Source organism: Anser anser (assembly GCF_964211835.1).
Source record: "Anser anser genome assembly, chromosome: 2".
Lineage (NCBI taxonomy): Eukaryota > Metazoa > Chordata > Aves > Anseriformes > Anatidae > Anser > Anser anser.
In genome coordinates, this window is record NC_139721.1 from 13522277 (window position 1) to 13538331 (window position 16055).

Below are 16055 nucleotides of genomic sequence, written 5' to 3' on the forward strand. Positions count from 1 at the left end.
ATACTGGTGTTTCCTAAGAGTCCTGCTTTTTAAGTAGAACTGGCATTTCTCTTAAGGTGTTTAATAAATCAGAACACAACTCCTTAGGCACTCCCAAGTGAACCACTACCACGAATGTCACTGAAGGCTGTCCTTGCCCCGTAAAGAAAGGCATTTTCCCCTTTTTGTGAAAGGTAAGTTTCTTCCCCCAGGCCCTGGGAGCGCACTCCATCCCACCCTTCACATCCTGAAGGGCAGCTGATTTCAAGTAGAGCTTGATCAGATTTCCATCTACCAAGAAACTTCTCAGTGTCCCCTTGGCCACGTTTAGAAGTTAACTGGCACTGCTTTGTTTTCACCCCAAGCCTCCAGATTTTTAGAGTATTTAGAGCTTTGTAAGTTCATCTTTTTCGTAGAAGTCAAAGAGGCAGGTTTCTAACTGGCTGTTACTGGGACTATTCTACCAGAAGGAAACAAAAAAACAATCTACAAAGTAATTGGAAATCGTATCTAAAATGGACACTTTGAATTCAGTGCTGACATTATGATTTGTAACAGGAGAGGTTAATAATGAACTAGCAAAATTTCAAGAAACAATCAGCTTGCTTGATATAAGGCAACCCCTAGATTAACCAGGGCAAAGTTTAATTTAAAACCATAAGGAGAAAAAAAAACTCTTGTGAATATATGAGCTCCATTGTCCACATAGGGTTCAGTTTGTTTCCTTCATTAGAATTCCTGTGCTTGTGTAAATAATTAGTGGCATTACAAAATGACTCCTTAGGAAGAACTGGTGAGTTTGTTAATTAAGAAAAGGATTTCTAACCAATTTAAGTGATATTCATAATACAATTGCTGCAATACTGTAAGTAATCACCTCACCAGGTAATCATGACTGTATCAGCGTTGTCTTACCCCAGCCTTGTGTAAGCACAGGGGTAGACCCCAATGTACGCTGATGAACGTGACGCATCCTGAGGTGCAAAAACAGGAAAGCAAGCGCCCAAAGCTTCTACAGTAAATACGCACAGGGCAGACTAGAGTGGGGTTCATCGACCAGAAACAAAACATTTGAAGTTCAGAGGCACAGAGTGACGTTACGTTCTGCATCACAAAAGTTACTGCATGGTAGCTGTGCTGTGGGTGCCCTTAATTGTGGGGTTTTAAAACTATGACAGGTGCAAAATATTTTGCTTTAATGCTGTTACTGTAAGCCAGGTCAAATTATTTTGCATGCTTTTTGCCAGGTTAAGAGCATGCACAGGGAGTTATCACAGCTCAGATGGGGCGCAGTAAGTTACTAAGCCATGATTATAAACTAGCTGTCATTTACCATAAAAAAAATAAAACAACAACAACAACATAATAATGAAGTGCAAATGAGATGTAGGCAGCACTGTATTAGCTCAGTATTGGGAATCATGCAAACAAATGACACATCAAACTGCTTATGCTTCCCTAACTGCTTTCCTGCTGATTATTTCAGGCCAGCCTTTGAGTCTACAGAATTAATTAAAACAATAACCATTGGCTTCTACTTGCTCATGAAGGGAGATCGTATTCAAATCCAGGGCTCACTATGTACACCACAGAAAGGCAAGGGAAGAATGAGGTGGGTTTTTTTTGTTGTTGATTGATTTTTTTTAAGATTTTTTTTTAATAGAAGTCCTTCTACAGATACATGCAGACAGTTTTTCATCATGAAAGCCAGCTAAAGATTATGAATTACTTCCATGAAAGGCATTTTCTCTGCTCATGGCAGTAAGCCTCATATTTTATGAAGTGTAGTTTTTATACTTTTGCTTGTCAACTTACGCGTGAACAGAGAATTTATTAACTATATATTTTTTTTTCAATCTGCTGTAGCAGATTACAACTATACAAAACAAAAAAATCACGCAGAAAATGCAAATTTCAGTAGCTTGCATTAATATCCGCACAACAGTAGTATCAGCACTAAGGTTGAATATATGAGATTAGAACTTAAGACTTCTCTCTTGGGAAGTAAAGACTTAATTCAATACTGGATGTTAAGAAAGCGACATCTTATTCCTAAGTTTCTTGTTGTATGGGCAAAGTATTTTATATTTAACACAAGAAGTGTATGTGTTCATGTATTTTAAAGTGACTGTAAGAATACACAATTACATGGAAAAACAGCTTGTCTTGAATGCAGAGAGAAGGGAACCAGAAACATTGGTTAATACATTGGAGCAATTTTGTGCATACACTCATTATATAATTATTTAAACATCTACCTTCATAGTGTTTCTATTTCATGAAATCAGTAAAAACCTTTGAAGTTATTGACCTGGATGCTATGGATGTGTTGCAGGCACTCTCCAAAGCAGTTGTGTCTGTCCAGAGCAAAGATGTGCATTAATGAGGGAGGCCTCATGGCGGCCTGCAGCTCCCTCACGAGGGGAGCGGAGGGGCAGGCGCTGAGCTCTGCTCTCTGGGGCCAGCGACAGGACCCGAGGGAACGGCATGGAGCTGGGACAGGGGAGGGTCAGGCTGGGGGTTAGGGAAAGGTTCTGCACCCAGAGGTGGTCGGGCACTGGGACAGGCTCCCCAGGGCAGTGGTCATGGCACTGAGCCTGCCGGAGTTCAAGAAGTGTTTGGACAACGCTCTCAGACACAGGGTCTGATTTCTTAGGTAGTCCTGTGTGGAGCCAGGAGCTGGATTCGATGATCCCTGTGGATCCCTTCCAGCTTGGGATATTCTATGATTCTACTCGCTACAGCTTACGGTCACAGTAAAGCAGAGAGAGTACAGTTCAAACAAATGCACACCCATATATATATAAAAGTTCATGTAGAGTTCAGGAGAACAATGCACATTGGAACAAAGGAAAAGAAGTAGAATGCAAGATCCTGTTAGACATGCACACGTGTGCGCACACACCCTCCAAAGCAAACAACAACAAAAAACACAGCTCCTTAGGGCTTGGCTGTACACAAAATAGAATTTAGCAGAGATAAAGGCACAAAATTCTAAAGACTCTTCAGAGAACTGGTAGATTTTACAGTATTAACTCTGATCTATACATGGTTTAGTTCAATCATATTTTCTCATAATATTAAATTTCACATATATTAGTATTGCTTAATCCATTTTCCTTCTAGGAGAATATAGCAAACAGTAACACTGCATCTGTCAAGTGAAATCCTGTTAGTCTATATGAGAAACAGGAAATCCTTACACTGAAATCTATAAAATGTATTTGTTTTGGTAGGAACTCCTCAACTCAAGACAATACTAAATAGAATAATTACTAGTGCAAACCTGATACGTGCCCAAAACTTAATCAAGCTGAGGCTTATTGAGTAGTTTCGTGTGCTTGCAACTCACGTAGAAATTCTTGTATTATGTTTCATCATAGTTTGCCCACTGTTTCACAGCTCTCTCAGTCATCATTACTACAAGCATCTTGATTTTGTCTTCCCCCTCCATGAAAAAAACTCAGGCCTCTGTTGTGAATTGTTTCTAAGGATTGTTAGGAAGATGACACAGAAATTCAGGCTGTAGCTCTCCCCTTAAAATATCCTTTCATGGGACCTTTCATTACGTTTGAAAAGATGTCGATTTTTTTCCTATTACAAGACTGAGAGATAATTGTGACTCAAGTTCTAATTATATTTGTTTCCAGTAGCAGAATAGGAACTGTTGTCAGCTACAATATAAAATGTCAAAGGTCCACGCTGTAAGCAGTTTTTATTCAGCTTATACAACGGCAAGTAGTAATAAATAGAGCTCTTTGTGCAAAAAAGTAGAACAAAGTAGTCCTGTTATTAAAATCAGATCTGGCAATTTTTTTTAATTCACATTAAAAATACACTCATTGAAAAAGATACAAAGCTTTATGAAGACCAAGCTGTATTCCTTCTAACAGTGAAAGATAATAAATATGCAAATAAAATAAAACCTTTTTCAATTGAAATTTTTTAAAAATTAAAACTTTCAGTATAAAAAGTTTCAGAGCATGCTACTGTGCTTGAAAAGGAAGTCTGTATAATTACACTGACCAAAGTTCTTCTGATGCTCGTGTATGTGTATGTACGTGTTATCCAGTATAATGTTTTTCTTGCCATCAGAAGTGCTCTCTCCACAGTTTCTAGGAAGCTGTGAATAGCAGTTAATCTACTTGCCAGATTTTTCCAAAACCCATTCAATCACCTGGGAAGATAAATGAGAAAATTATTCGCATAACTCTTATTATTGAAAGCAACTTAAGAGCATCTGAGACATAATATCAATTCTTTCTTGACCTGAAGACCTGTTGTTACTAAACAAGATTTGAAAGGTAATCCATTCAAAGGAGAAAGTTTTTAATAAACTGAGAAGATGGACTGTTACCACTCAAGAATTGTATTTAATTGAACAGCATGCTTGTCTTTAGAAAAAGGCATTTTCAGATCCCCTGAATTGAGCTACCCCACAATGTACTGTTTTTTATGAGGTAGTTTCAGAATATTCTTTATTACAGGGAGAGGTGGCCAATTTACAAGATGCCCCATTTTACTGCTGTTGACAAAGAGGTATTAATGTGCATATATAAAACTACCGACTGGTCTCCCCAGACAAAGACTGCAGTGAGAAGCAGTGCATCAGCACAATACCCTGGTCCGGGATCAAACAGCACAACCCATGTAGTTTTTGAAACCTTATGATCTGTAGGAACCAGTTCACAAGGGAAACGAGTACAGAACACAATACTGCCCTGGCAGGAAAAAATTCTGTAGGGATCTAGCAGTTTTACTTAAGAGTGTTGAGGGGAGACTATTTAACTAGCGCTGTTCAAATCCTTACATTTAATTTATAGTTTTGAAGACTGCCCTGTAAAAATGCAAGATCGTGTTATCCAGAATTTAAATCAAATATTTACTTACTTTCTGGAGGACAGGAGTGCTTACTCCTGTTGTTTGCTCTGTGCTACTGTTCACAGAAGCATACCTTTACACACAAGTAAGCTCATTTGATGTCACCTCTGTTTACAGTTATTTCTAAGCTTAAAAGTACGGTTTTTCTTTCTTAAACAAAATTTATTTCCTTTGATAGATCCCTCTCTTGGTACCCAAACTTTGAAGACGAATGTTATTTCCTCGAACACAAAGAAAGAAGAATTCCTAACGATTTGGACTTCTCTCCAAGGAAGAAAAACTTCATGATTTTTTTTGAGTCATGTGGAAAAATTTCCTTCATCTACGTTTATCACTGTGACATAATAGATAGAACATATTCTAGTTAGAACTGCCAAACCATCTGGAACTGGAAATTTTGCTTGAGAGAGTTTTTGTGAGATCAGAATGTGAAATGACCCACAGCCTCAGGAATGCTTCTCTTCATCTCCTAAATCTGTGGACCAAACCATTCTACAGCCAAGCAGCGGCAGTTGGACTTAGCCGAGGCTAGTGAATAGTAAAATATACGCAAATCAAACAAATGGTCTTACCTGTTTAGCATTGTTATTTGCTGTTTTCTTCATTTCATCAAGAAGTCCTCTGGAAGTTTTAAGATCCTAAATATGAAGCACAAAGCCACAGAGATTAGTATACTCATATCCTCATTATAGGTGGATGATAAGGGGATGATAAGAGCCCTAGTTATCTTGGGGAACTTAATCCTTTTATGATTTCTTTTCAGAACTACAGAAAAAATGATTATTTGAATTCACTTTTTCTAAAAAAATAAGTAAATTCACTCCAGGGGCCGTAACTTTTCCTACAGCAGTCCGAGCCTAGTACTCAAGCGTGACTATGCCAGACTTTTCCTTACTTTTAAAATTCCAGAAATGCAGGGGTTTTCTTTTCCTTTTTTCTCTCTTTCTGTGTGTGTATGTGTGTGTGTGTGTTTGTTTGTTTGTTTTGGTTTTTTAAACACCAGAAGTTCTTACAGTCTTGATTGAAATCTTCCACAAACACGGAAATTAACTCTCTGTTTAGACCACAATACAGAGTTCTGGCAAAGAATAGAAAATAGGACCTGGAGGAAAAGAATAAATGCAGGACAGGAAAAACCTAGAATGGTTTGTCTGCTTTGCTGTTGTTTTGTTGTTGTTTTCCCAGCCTAACCCAAGAGCTAGATTGCTCTTAATGCAAGCGTATAACAACACTGTCTGAAAAGAAAGAAAAACTAAGAACATGAACTACTCGTCTCCAAAGGAAAACGGTATATATGATATCACGCTTCTGAACCACGCAGCACAGAGAAGTCCTACAGACCTGGGGCGAGAGTACAGTTCAAGAGTACAAAATCCCACCACAGCTCTCCCTAGAGCAGCATTCTGAAGAAAATGATCACCGTCTCGTCCTCTTTTACTCTTTATTTGCAACGGAACCATTAACCCATCTGAATTTGCTTCCTCATCCCTACACACAGGCTCTGACTTTGGATGAGAACTTCCTTCAGGGCCTATTTTGGGCAGATCTTGGGAGTGCTTACAGAACGAGTGAACAACTGTCCTCTAATTATTTAAGAAGCTGCTGCTCATCAACAAGATGTTATAATGGTCTGTGTCAGCTTGTAGCCCTCTTCAATTGCAGAGCAACTTCATTTAGCTTAAATCATCTTCCCTGAAGCTCAAGCTAAACTGAGGTAGTTCACAAATGGTGGTAGGCTGAATGCATGCAAATGAACAGGAACAGCAGCTCAACTTGTGAAAAATAGCTTGTTAACCCCAAATACTCTAATTGTACTCATTTTGTGCTCAGACTAAGTGACATCGGCTCAAGCATTAACTTACAAAGTCCCCTATGTATTGTGGAAAGAGATGTTCCTCATTATCTCCTAAAAATTAGCTTGATGCAATTCCGCATGGTGCTGCCAAGTCAGCACGTGTTAGATGGATTTGCAATGCATTTACAAGGATTTCTGTGAACATGTCACGGCACTGGAATTTCAGGTACCATGAGCTATTTACCCAATAGCCCTAGAACCCCTAGAACAAGGGAGAAGCTGAGCTGTCATGGTGAAGTACAAAGATTACTCAGCATAAAGCTTTTTACTGAAATCTTTCTTCATTTGTAATCAGTAACCAACTGACCAACGTACACAGCCTCCATTCTCACAAAAGAAACGTGATCATATTTAACAGTTTTACATGAGCAAGGAATTTGTTTCCAATAGCTGCAACCACAGTTTGGGAGATATACATAACAACCAATACATAAAGCTACATTTACATAGCTCATTATAACAGGGGGTATTTATGACAAAACTAAGTTAATCATCAGTTTGGAGACAAAATTATCCTGTTACAAGCAGAGAGAAAGCCAGTACAAGATACAAATGTAGGACAACACAGGGCACTGACATCATCACATCTGTACTTTAAAAAAGGAACATGCACAGGTGAATGTAAACCAGCCTACACTACAGTTCCATACAGCTATATGTACAGAAGTTAATTGGCATTCATCTGATGCTCGTTCCCAAGGGACTTGCAAAGCAAGGGTAAACAAGAAAGTGAGATGTGATGGCCATAAAACAGTTACAATTTCTGTAAGAAAGCAGTTGCCTTACTGGTTACTTTTCTGTCCTACAACTTCCTTTTCTTTTTCTCCCTCTGGCACCTCATCCAGTGTCCCCAGGATTTGCCAAGCTCCCACACAGTTGAGAGCAATTCTGCTAATCATGTGTATCACCCCAGATTCTGTGAAAAGGAACTTATTTAAAACCTTGAAAACAGCTATAGCTTGCAATGGCCCACGGATGATCTCATACACTAGCCTTGCTGAAGGAAGATGAATTAGGAGAACCTGATGTCATGAACATTTTTTTTCAGTAGAATATAAACAGAAATCTATGGCCCTAAGCTATCTACAGCAGCAAGAAAAGCTATATAGTATAAACACAACCTTACCTACCTGAGCATTGCTTTTACATGTTATCTAACACACATAAAAGATGAGTACTTCATAAGGTTTGAAAACAAACAGTAAAACACCAAAATACACTGTAAAACTAGCTTCTGCATTTGACAAGACCACGGGTTTCCCCACATTCTACGCATACTAATAACATGCCACTAGGAAACATTAGCACCATCAAGTCTAAATACACCCAATCTCAAGTTACATTCAGGAATAAATTAATTCAATTAAGAACAAAGAACTGTAAAAGCATGCCTTCTAGTTACCTTTAAGTAAAACTTCGATATCTCAAATAGACGTTGGCTGCATGATTCAAAGCACTTGTGATCCTCTGGAATTCCATGTTTTTGAAGAGTCTTGGCTACCACCTCCTTCAGCATCTGGGAAACAATAGAAACACACTCAAACGTTCATCCCAATTACTGGCATGAAAAACTGTCCAAGGAAAAATAAGTCACACTTCTTTTCTTTATCTCTTCCCAACAAAGATCGAGACACAAATATATATTACTTTGCTTTATACAGATATTTTCCTGTTTGACACATGCATACAAAAATAAAATCCAGATACTACAGTCAGATTAGAGAATTTACTTTGACATTCTTCGTATCAGAGACACTTAAACTCTGCTGTAGGTCTGAATGAGTTGCAGTTTATGCTTACTAAGGTCATCCTGATGTGCCACTGACACTAGAACAACTACATTCAAGCATTGTCCTCTCTAGTACCCAGGGATTAACTTAATATTATACCAAGACAGAAACAGTTTTCTGTACTGTGTTTTAAAAGTGACATTCCTAATATATACTACTATTAATTTAGCATTATTACATAAATGTATTTAAATGTTATCTCTGTCAATGGACTTGTACAACTACTGGAACATTTCTTTATCCCCAGAATAGTCCATTCTTTCACAATGGCTTTCATCTTTCCAGCACAGATTTCTCTTCTGTGGTGGCTTTAGGTTTTATATTCATTTTCTGAATTTAATAACTCCTATTCACTGATACCTATTACCACATTTTTTTATTCCTATTTGTTATTTCTTTCAGCCTTAATTCCCTGGACATGACATAATAATAATCCTTACAGACTTTTTCACTCACTGCTTTTGGAGCACTCTCCTCAGTGCCTTCAGGATTCACTTACAAGAAGTTAATAGAATGAAATTTAGTAATAACAAAGATGAAGACACAGTCCGCATTTGAGTTAAAAGATATTATTATAATAATAAAAAAATCAATATACAAAGAAAGAAGTTAGGCAACCTCCCCCCCCCCCCCCCCCCCCCCCCCCAAAGCAAATAAAATAAACCTTTACCCTTGTATGTTTCTGAGATCTTGATTCCTTAACTGGCTTTGAAGTCTCAGATTCTGTTGCACTTCTGTGACTTGCTGAGCCAACCTTAGAGGTTACTTTGGGGAGCTGACCAGACTGTTTCAATTGCACTGAAGTTAAAGAAACTGATCTTTCAGAGCGTTGCCTTGTTACAACCACTGTACTGTGACTTCCACTACCTCCGCTTGCCTGGGAGAGGAGAGAGTCTGTACTCTCAGATTTGGTTAGTCTAGAGAGGGGGGAAAAAAAAAGAGAAAAACTTTTAGATTTTGTACTGATTCTTCTGGTAGCATTTTTTCTGCTATAGAAGCTGCTGCATAACTGCCTAGCATACTATATACATAGAATCATAGAATCATTAAGGTTGGAAAAGACCTTTGAGATCATCTGGTCCAACCATCACTCTACTGCAAAGAGCATCTCAAAACAGCATATAGCATTCTACTATTACAAAAAAAAAAGTTGTATATTAGAAGAACACTTACTGATTTGGTTTCTGATACTTAGAGACCCACTGCATCTCCAATTAAAAACAAAAACAAACTAGAAACAAACTGAAGAACCAAGATAATTAAGAAGAGAAACTCTTTGCAAGGAGGACTAGTTTTGCATACAGACACTTTGTCTAGACAGCTAGAAGAGCTGAGTTTCTGGCCTTCAGTCTCAGGATAAAATGAAACATCTTGAAGCTGCCAAATTTTTTTTGGCCTTACAGGAATGTCACAATTAATCTACTAGAAATCGGGCATTACAGTGCCACTAGAACAGCGTAATGTTTGATCCTTCCAAGAGTAAGAGTGCTAGTAATTCTGAAACACCAATTATATGACACGCTAAGCATAATCACATCTTTTCTAACTACTCAGTAAGTTGTAAAAGATGCAGATATTCCCAAAACCATACCTCTGTTAAAAAGGTAGGTAGCACACCTGTGACCAGATTGCAAGGGGATATTAAACTGGAGTGAAGGGAAAGTGAAGTATTACAGTATAAAGTGAATTCAGAAATCGCATTACATGGCAGCTTTGTTGGTTTTTGTTTTGTTTTCTAATTGATGCAAAGCCTTTGCATTTTCAGAGTGAGGTCAAGGTACAAACAGAAGACTTAAAAAGCAGATTTTCAGAAAATATTTTAATAAACAAGGCTGTCAACAAGTTTAGAATTTTGTGGGTCATCTGATACTAGAAGTCCTTTGGATTGGGAATTCAATCATTCTGTTTGTACAGTGCTTGACTTTCTAAACCTTTAGTTATTTCAGTCCTAAATGAGGCTGTCACCTTTACAGAAGCACTTTAGACTTTGCAAGATGGACTCACAAATCTCTTAAATAAAAGGTGCCTGTGCCGCATGGTTTTGATTAATCTAATGCTGTCAATGAGAGGACACACTTGAGAAAAACTGAACTAACAGAAGAGGATTAAACAACTAAAACATTTGTCTAGATAGCTTCGCTAAAAGCATTTCAAGATGAAAGAAAAGACGCGTTTCACATGAAACTACTGAAATATTTCACACCAAAGATTTATTTTATTCAGTACATTACCTCTTCTTGGGATAAAAGCAGTCCAAGTCTTTTGATCTGCGTTTGAGCCTCGATGCCTCTGTTCTGAATTCACTTTGTAAAGACTCTCCATCGGGGACGCTTCCAGGCTCTGACAAGACTGCAGGAGATGGGAGAGGGCTCAAGACAACCGGCACAGGGCAGCACTCTTTGGTGCAAGTCGTCTGAGTTTCATAGCGAATAAGACGAGTTTGAAGTTCAGCATATCCCACATCTCTCTCTAGGGCTTTTCTGTTATCTAGACAGTATCTAAAATTGAAATTTGAGAGGAATCTGTGAGAATCTCTGCTTTATTACAGTCCAAAGAAAAAAGAAAAAATTACTTTTGACTATAATATAATCTCCAGCACTTCTTTGTTTGATATATCCTTCTGAAAGATACCTTAAAACAGCCCCACAAATTAAATATAGCTAAACCCATCAGGTGTGTGTTAAGTCGAACTGTGACATATAATTTAAATTTTGTACTAACTATTTGTAAGTCTTTTCCTTGACTGGAAGCTGGCAAATGTTCCAATTTTCAAGAAGGGCAAGAAAGAAGACCCTAGTAATTACAGGCCTGTCAGTCTCACTTCAGTGCCTGATAAAATTACAGAGAAGATTATTCTGGGAGTTATTGAACAACACCTGAAAGACAATGCAGTCATTGGTCACAGCCAACAGGGGTTCATGAGTGGAAAGTCCTGTTTAATGAACTTAATTTCCTTTATGACAAGGTTATCCATTTAGTTGACCAAGGGAAGCTAGTAGATGCAATTAATCCTTTTGGATTTCAGCAAAGTTTTTGATACTGTTTCTCACATTATTCTTCTGGACAAAATGTCCAGCATGCAGCTAGATAAGTACATAATATGATGGGTGAACAACTGGTTGAAGGGTTGGACTCAAAGGGCAACAGTAATTATTATGCCACAATATAGCAAGGACACAAAACTATTAGAGAAAGTCCAAAGGAAGACAACAAAAATGGTGAGGGGCCTAGAGGGCAAGATGTATGAGGAGCAGCTGAGGCCCCTTGGTTTGTTCAGCCCAGAGCAGAGCAGGCTGAGGGGAGGCCTCATGGCGGCCTGCAGCTCCCTCCCGAGGGGAGCGGAGGGGCAGGCGCTGAGCTCTGCTCTCTGGGGACAGCGACAGGACCCGAGGGAACGGCATGGAGCTGGGACAGGGGAGGGTCAGGCTGGGGGCTAAGGAAAGGTTCTGCACCCAGAGGTGGTCGGGCACTGGGACAGGCTCCCCAGGGCAGTGGTCACGGCACCGAGCCTGCCGGAGTTCAAGAAGCATTTGGACAACGCTCTCAGACACAGGGTCTGATTTTTGGGTGGTCCTGTGTGGAGCCAGGAGTTGAACTCAATGATCCTTGTGGGTCCGTTCCAACTCAGGATATTCTACAGTTCTCTGTGATTCACCCTAAGCTCTTACAAGTAAGATTTCCATGAACATCAACAGTTGTTTTTTTTTTCCTTGAACAGTAAATGATGGATTAGGATGCTGACAATGGATTTTTTCCTCCTTATAATCAGCCTTGTGTTACATCTGGATTACCAACCTCTTTAATTCAGATTTTACTGCTTTTCATATTCAGTCTGTACTTAACAGATGTTACCTCTATTAATATACTAAACAGTGTGACACTCCAATAAAACACCGAAGAGGAAAGATCTAAAACCAAATCTGTGAAGAACCCAGCACACCATAATGGATATAGTATCTTCCAGACCTCAGGCCTTGCAAGCATTCATCAAAACTTTGAGACCCAGATAAAAACAGCATAATTTATATAAAATGATACACTCTGACATGATTGCATGATCATTCAATATGCCTCAGTTTTTTGCAGTGACGTCCAAGATACCTGAAACAAATATTGAAACTTAGATGATTTCTCCTTGTTTATTCTATCCTCTGTAAGAGGAAAAATGCAACTTTCCTATTCAAAACAAACAAACGAAAACCACAACAACATGATTCTTCAGTGCATATATCATAAGAGAATTGTATAGGAAATGGCTGAAGAAAACATCCTAAAGTAAAACATACGTAATCTGCAGGATTTAAGTACTTCATGAATCCCAAAATGGAGTGACACTGACGTAATTTTAGGAAGAGCCAGGTTCTGCCAAAAACTAGATTGCTGTGAGATTTCACTAAGTGAGTGTAAGTATGAGGAAAATTGGGCACAGCAAGTGTTTTAAGTGCTATTTAGTACAGATTCTTTGCTAACTGCACTCTTTGGAAATGCACATTTAGCTTTGTCCAAGATAAGCACCACTATGAGAGATACACATTTTTGAAGTGCTAACTACAAAAACATCACTGAACAAGCACAAGCTACCCCAGCTTTTCAGCTTTCTATTGATTAGGAAGAGTAAGTGGTTTAATCAATTAAGTGAAAAGAAGAAACTGTATTAAGACTGGTGGAACTGCAAACAGATCTATAACTGCAACATTTTTTAAAAAGCAAACCCACAGATTTATTTAATTTCACATTTGAATTTGAAAGAGAACAAAAGAACAGCGCTAATTCAGTGAAACATACTCATGAAATTACAATACAAAATGCACCTTTTTTCTTGTATAAATGATTTCCAGGATTCCTTGCAAGAGCCCAAAATTTCATTTTAAGTAGTAACTTACATTACCTCTCTACTGCAGAAAAAAACATTATCATCCAAAATTATTCCATCCATTACTCAAACAAGCATTCTGAGAAAAGTGATCTCTCTCTCAACCCACCCTACAAACCACTTACCTGTTTCCTATTCTTGGAAACCGCAGACACATTCTTTACTTTTATCTCCTCACAAAGAGTTATATTAAATTACTAGATCTGATTTCTCCTCTTTTTTTTCCCCCCCTCAGTGTTTTCATATTCAGAAATTCACTTTTCTAATAACATACCACTGAATCCATTTCTACAGCTGATTAAGACTTTCCACTGGAAATAAATTCATTATCTGATAAGAGTAAGTTCTGTTAACTTACAAATTTCAAGGTATTTAATTTTCCTTATTTATATTCTCAGTCCCTTGAGTAATCACATCCCCTACAAAGATAAAAATGTTTTTATCTTTAGTAGTTAAATTCCCATTTTACTCACTCTTCTTTACCTGCAATTACTTTCTCTTTGCAACACAGGATCTGAGTGTTTGGCACAGGTTCATTACACCAGAAATTTTATTAAATAACTGCTATTCCTGGTTTTGTTGACAAAACTCTACTTCCACGTATAAATACAGCAACTATGCAGATGGAAACAAATCACGGCTGCATGGTCTGAAAAGCAACTGCTTCCAAAAGACTATGTGCTCCCTCTGATACTCCTTCAAGAATACATTCCAGTCACACAACTCAAGATTCTTCCCTTTTACACAAGTTTCCACCACCTCATTCTATTGCTTCCCTCCCTTATTTCTAGCACATTCCCCTCATCACCTTAATATGCCAGGGTTTCCCACCTTTCCACCACATCCAGCTCTCATTGCAGTCTCTACCTGTCATTTTTTTTTGCTATGACCAGAGGTAGTACAAGCTGCCCTGTGCCTCATTTGAATTCTCACACGCACTCCCTGCTAAGGTCAGACAGGTCAAGCTACCATATTCCAAGCCAATGGCCAAACGCTTTTTCTCCTACAGCTGGGAGGATGAATTTCTCCTATCTACCCAGTTGCCTCCTTGCGTTCTTTGTTAAATTTAATTTAGGAAGGCTAACAGGCTCATGAGTTACCACTTAGAAAAAGAGAAGAAACAGATAGCTGAAAAGAGAATGACTGCTTCATTTCTCCAGAGAACATGGCTAAAATTACCACATATTTAACATAGGCTTAACCCAACTGTGTGTGAAGATGATAGGAAAAAATACCAGTTGTATCATTAGCCACATGCTAATAATTTCAAAATGTGGTTTTAGAAGGCAGAGATTTGCATGAAGACCAGACTGCATATCCTTTGTACCCAATGCATTTCTTAGTGGATATACTATCACAGAATCATAGAATGGTTTGGGTTGGAAGGGACATTTAGTATCCTGTTATGACTAAGAGTCTGTCCACAGAAGAGTTACAGTGAATTATTTTCTGTCGTGTTTGTGTCTCCTTTTTCTCTTCTGCTCAATAAGGATATGTATAGTTTTCTAAACAATTTTTACACAGCTACATCTTATGATGTATGTCCACCTGAAGCTTGAGTAAATAACTAATGCTGATTGTCTAGGACTTAATGCAGTCCTAACCATATTGATCCTTTTGCTGATTCTTACACTTGCACACTGGTGTTGTGTTCAGGTTACCTGCACATATAGGTAGCTCTACAGTAAGTCTCATATACCTCATGACTATTAGTCTGAGAGGACCTACAATTTAATACTGAAGTAGAAACAACATGTAGTTTTCTCATGTACTACTCCAGTGACTTGATATGTACTAATGAATCCTCTTGCCATTTCCAATTCTGAACTCAGGTTTTCAGAGGCATTGATAATATACAGCAGTACAACTTAGGGAAAAAAAATACTCCACCTCTCTACATTAATATCAAGGTAAAGTGTTGCAATTAAAGCAGAGAACCAAAGTTTTCCATAATTAATATTCGCATTGCTTGAAATGTTTTTACTTATACCTTGACAGAAAGCTGAAAAATAGTTTTGGGAAAAAGATGTGAGAAAACTTACTCAAGTCCATGATAATGGCACCCGGCTGCTTTTTCAAAAGGCAAGCCTCTAAGTTTCCGAGGAGTAAGCTCTGGTGTCAAAAGGAATGCATTTTCACTGAAAGGAAAGAAGTATAGATTTATTTTAAATAGTTGCAGTCAGGATAAAGTATTCTTTACAGAGGTCAAAAACAAATGCCTTCACATAGGAAGGCCAAAACAGCATGTCCTGTAGCTCACGAAGGCCCTGAGACAGAGCATCATTGGGAAATTAAATGTTTATCGAAGTAAGAATTTCTGCTTAATTAACTACTATCTACTGAGCTATTATTATTACAGAACCTCTTTGATGTTTCAACCAGTTTAGAGGTCACTGCTCCAAATAATTTATCAATAAAACCAGGCAACTATCACATTTCACAACAGGGCACCTGAACAAACAGAGGAACCAGTAACTCCCATTTCTCAATCCAGTGCTATAATCAGCAAATTCCTTCCTTTGAGCTTCAAGCTGTTGTCTCTCCTAACAGTCACCTTTCCCATGCTTCATATGAATGTTTGAAAATGTTTCAATGGAACAAGCCGTAACAAGATGGAGAGAACTCACTGCCAGATCCTAGCACATGCTGAAAAGTCACATCCCAGTTAACTCTGAAT

The 16055-nt window shown here is 38.2% G+C and overlaps 1 protein-coding gene across 2 annotated transcripts in view; it reads right to left on the reverse strand.

Moving 5' to 3' along the window:
• Positions 1–3680: 3680 nt before the first annotated feature.
• The window catches only part of MTBP (MDM2 binding protein), a 31114-nt gene continuing 18739 nt past the window's right edge, over positions 3681–16055 (reverse strand). For both annotated transcript variants that reach the window (XM_083827103.1, XM_083827102.1), the window contains exons 17-22: positions 15421–15516; positions 10737–11003; positions 9176–9422; positions 8118–8231; positions 5433–5498; positions 3681–4156 (exon numbers count right to left, since the gene is read on the reverse strand). In XM_083827103.1, the coding sequence (XP_083683229.1) occupies positions 4121–4156; positions 5433–5498; positions 8118–8231; positions 9176–9422; positions 10737–11003; positions 15421–15516 (826 nt within the window). In that variant the 3' untranslated portion in view covers positions 3681–4120. The remainder of the gene's footprint in view (positions 4157–5432; positions 5499–8117; positions 8232–9175; positions 9423–10736; positions 11004–15420; positions 15517–16055) is intronic.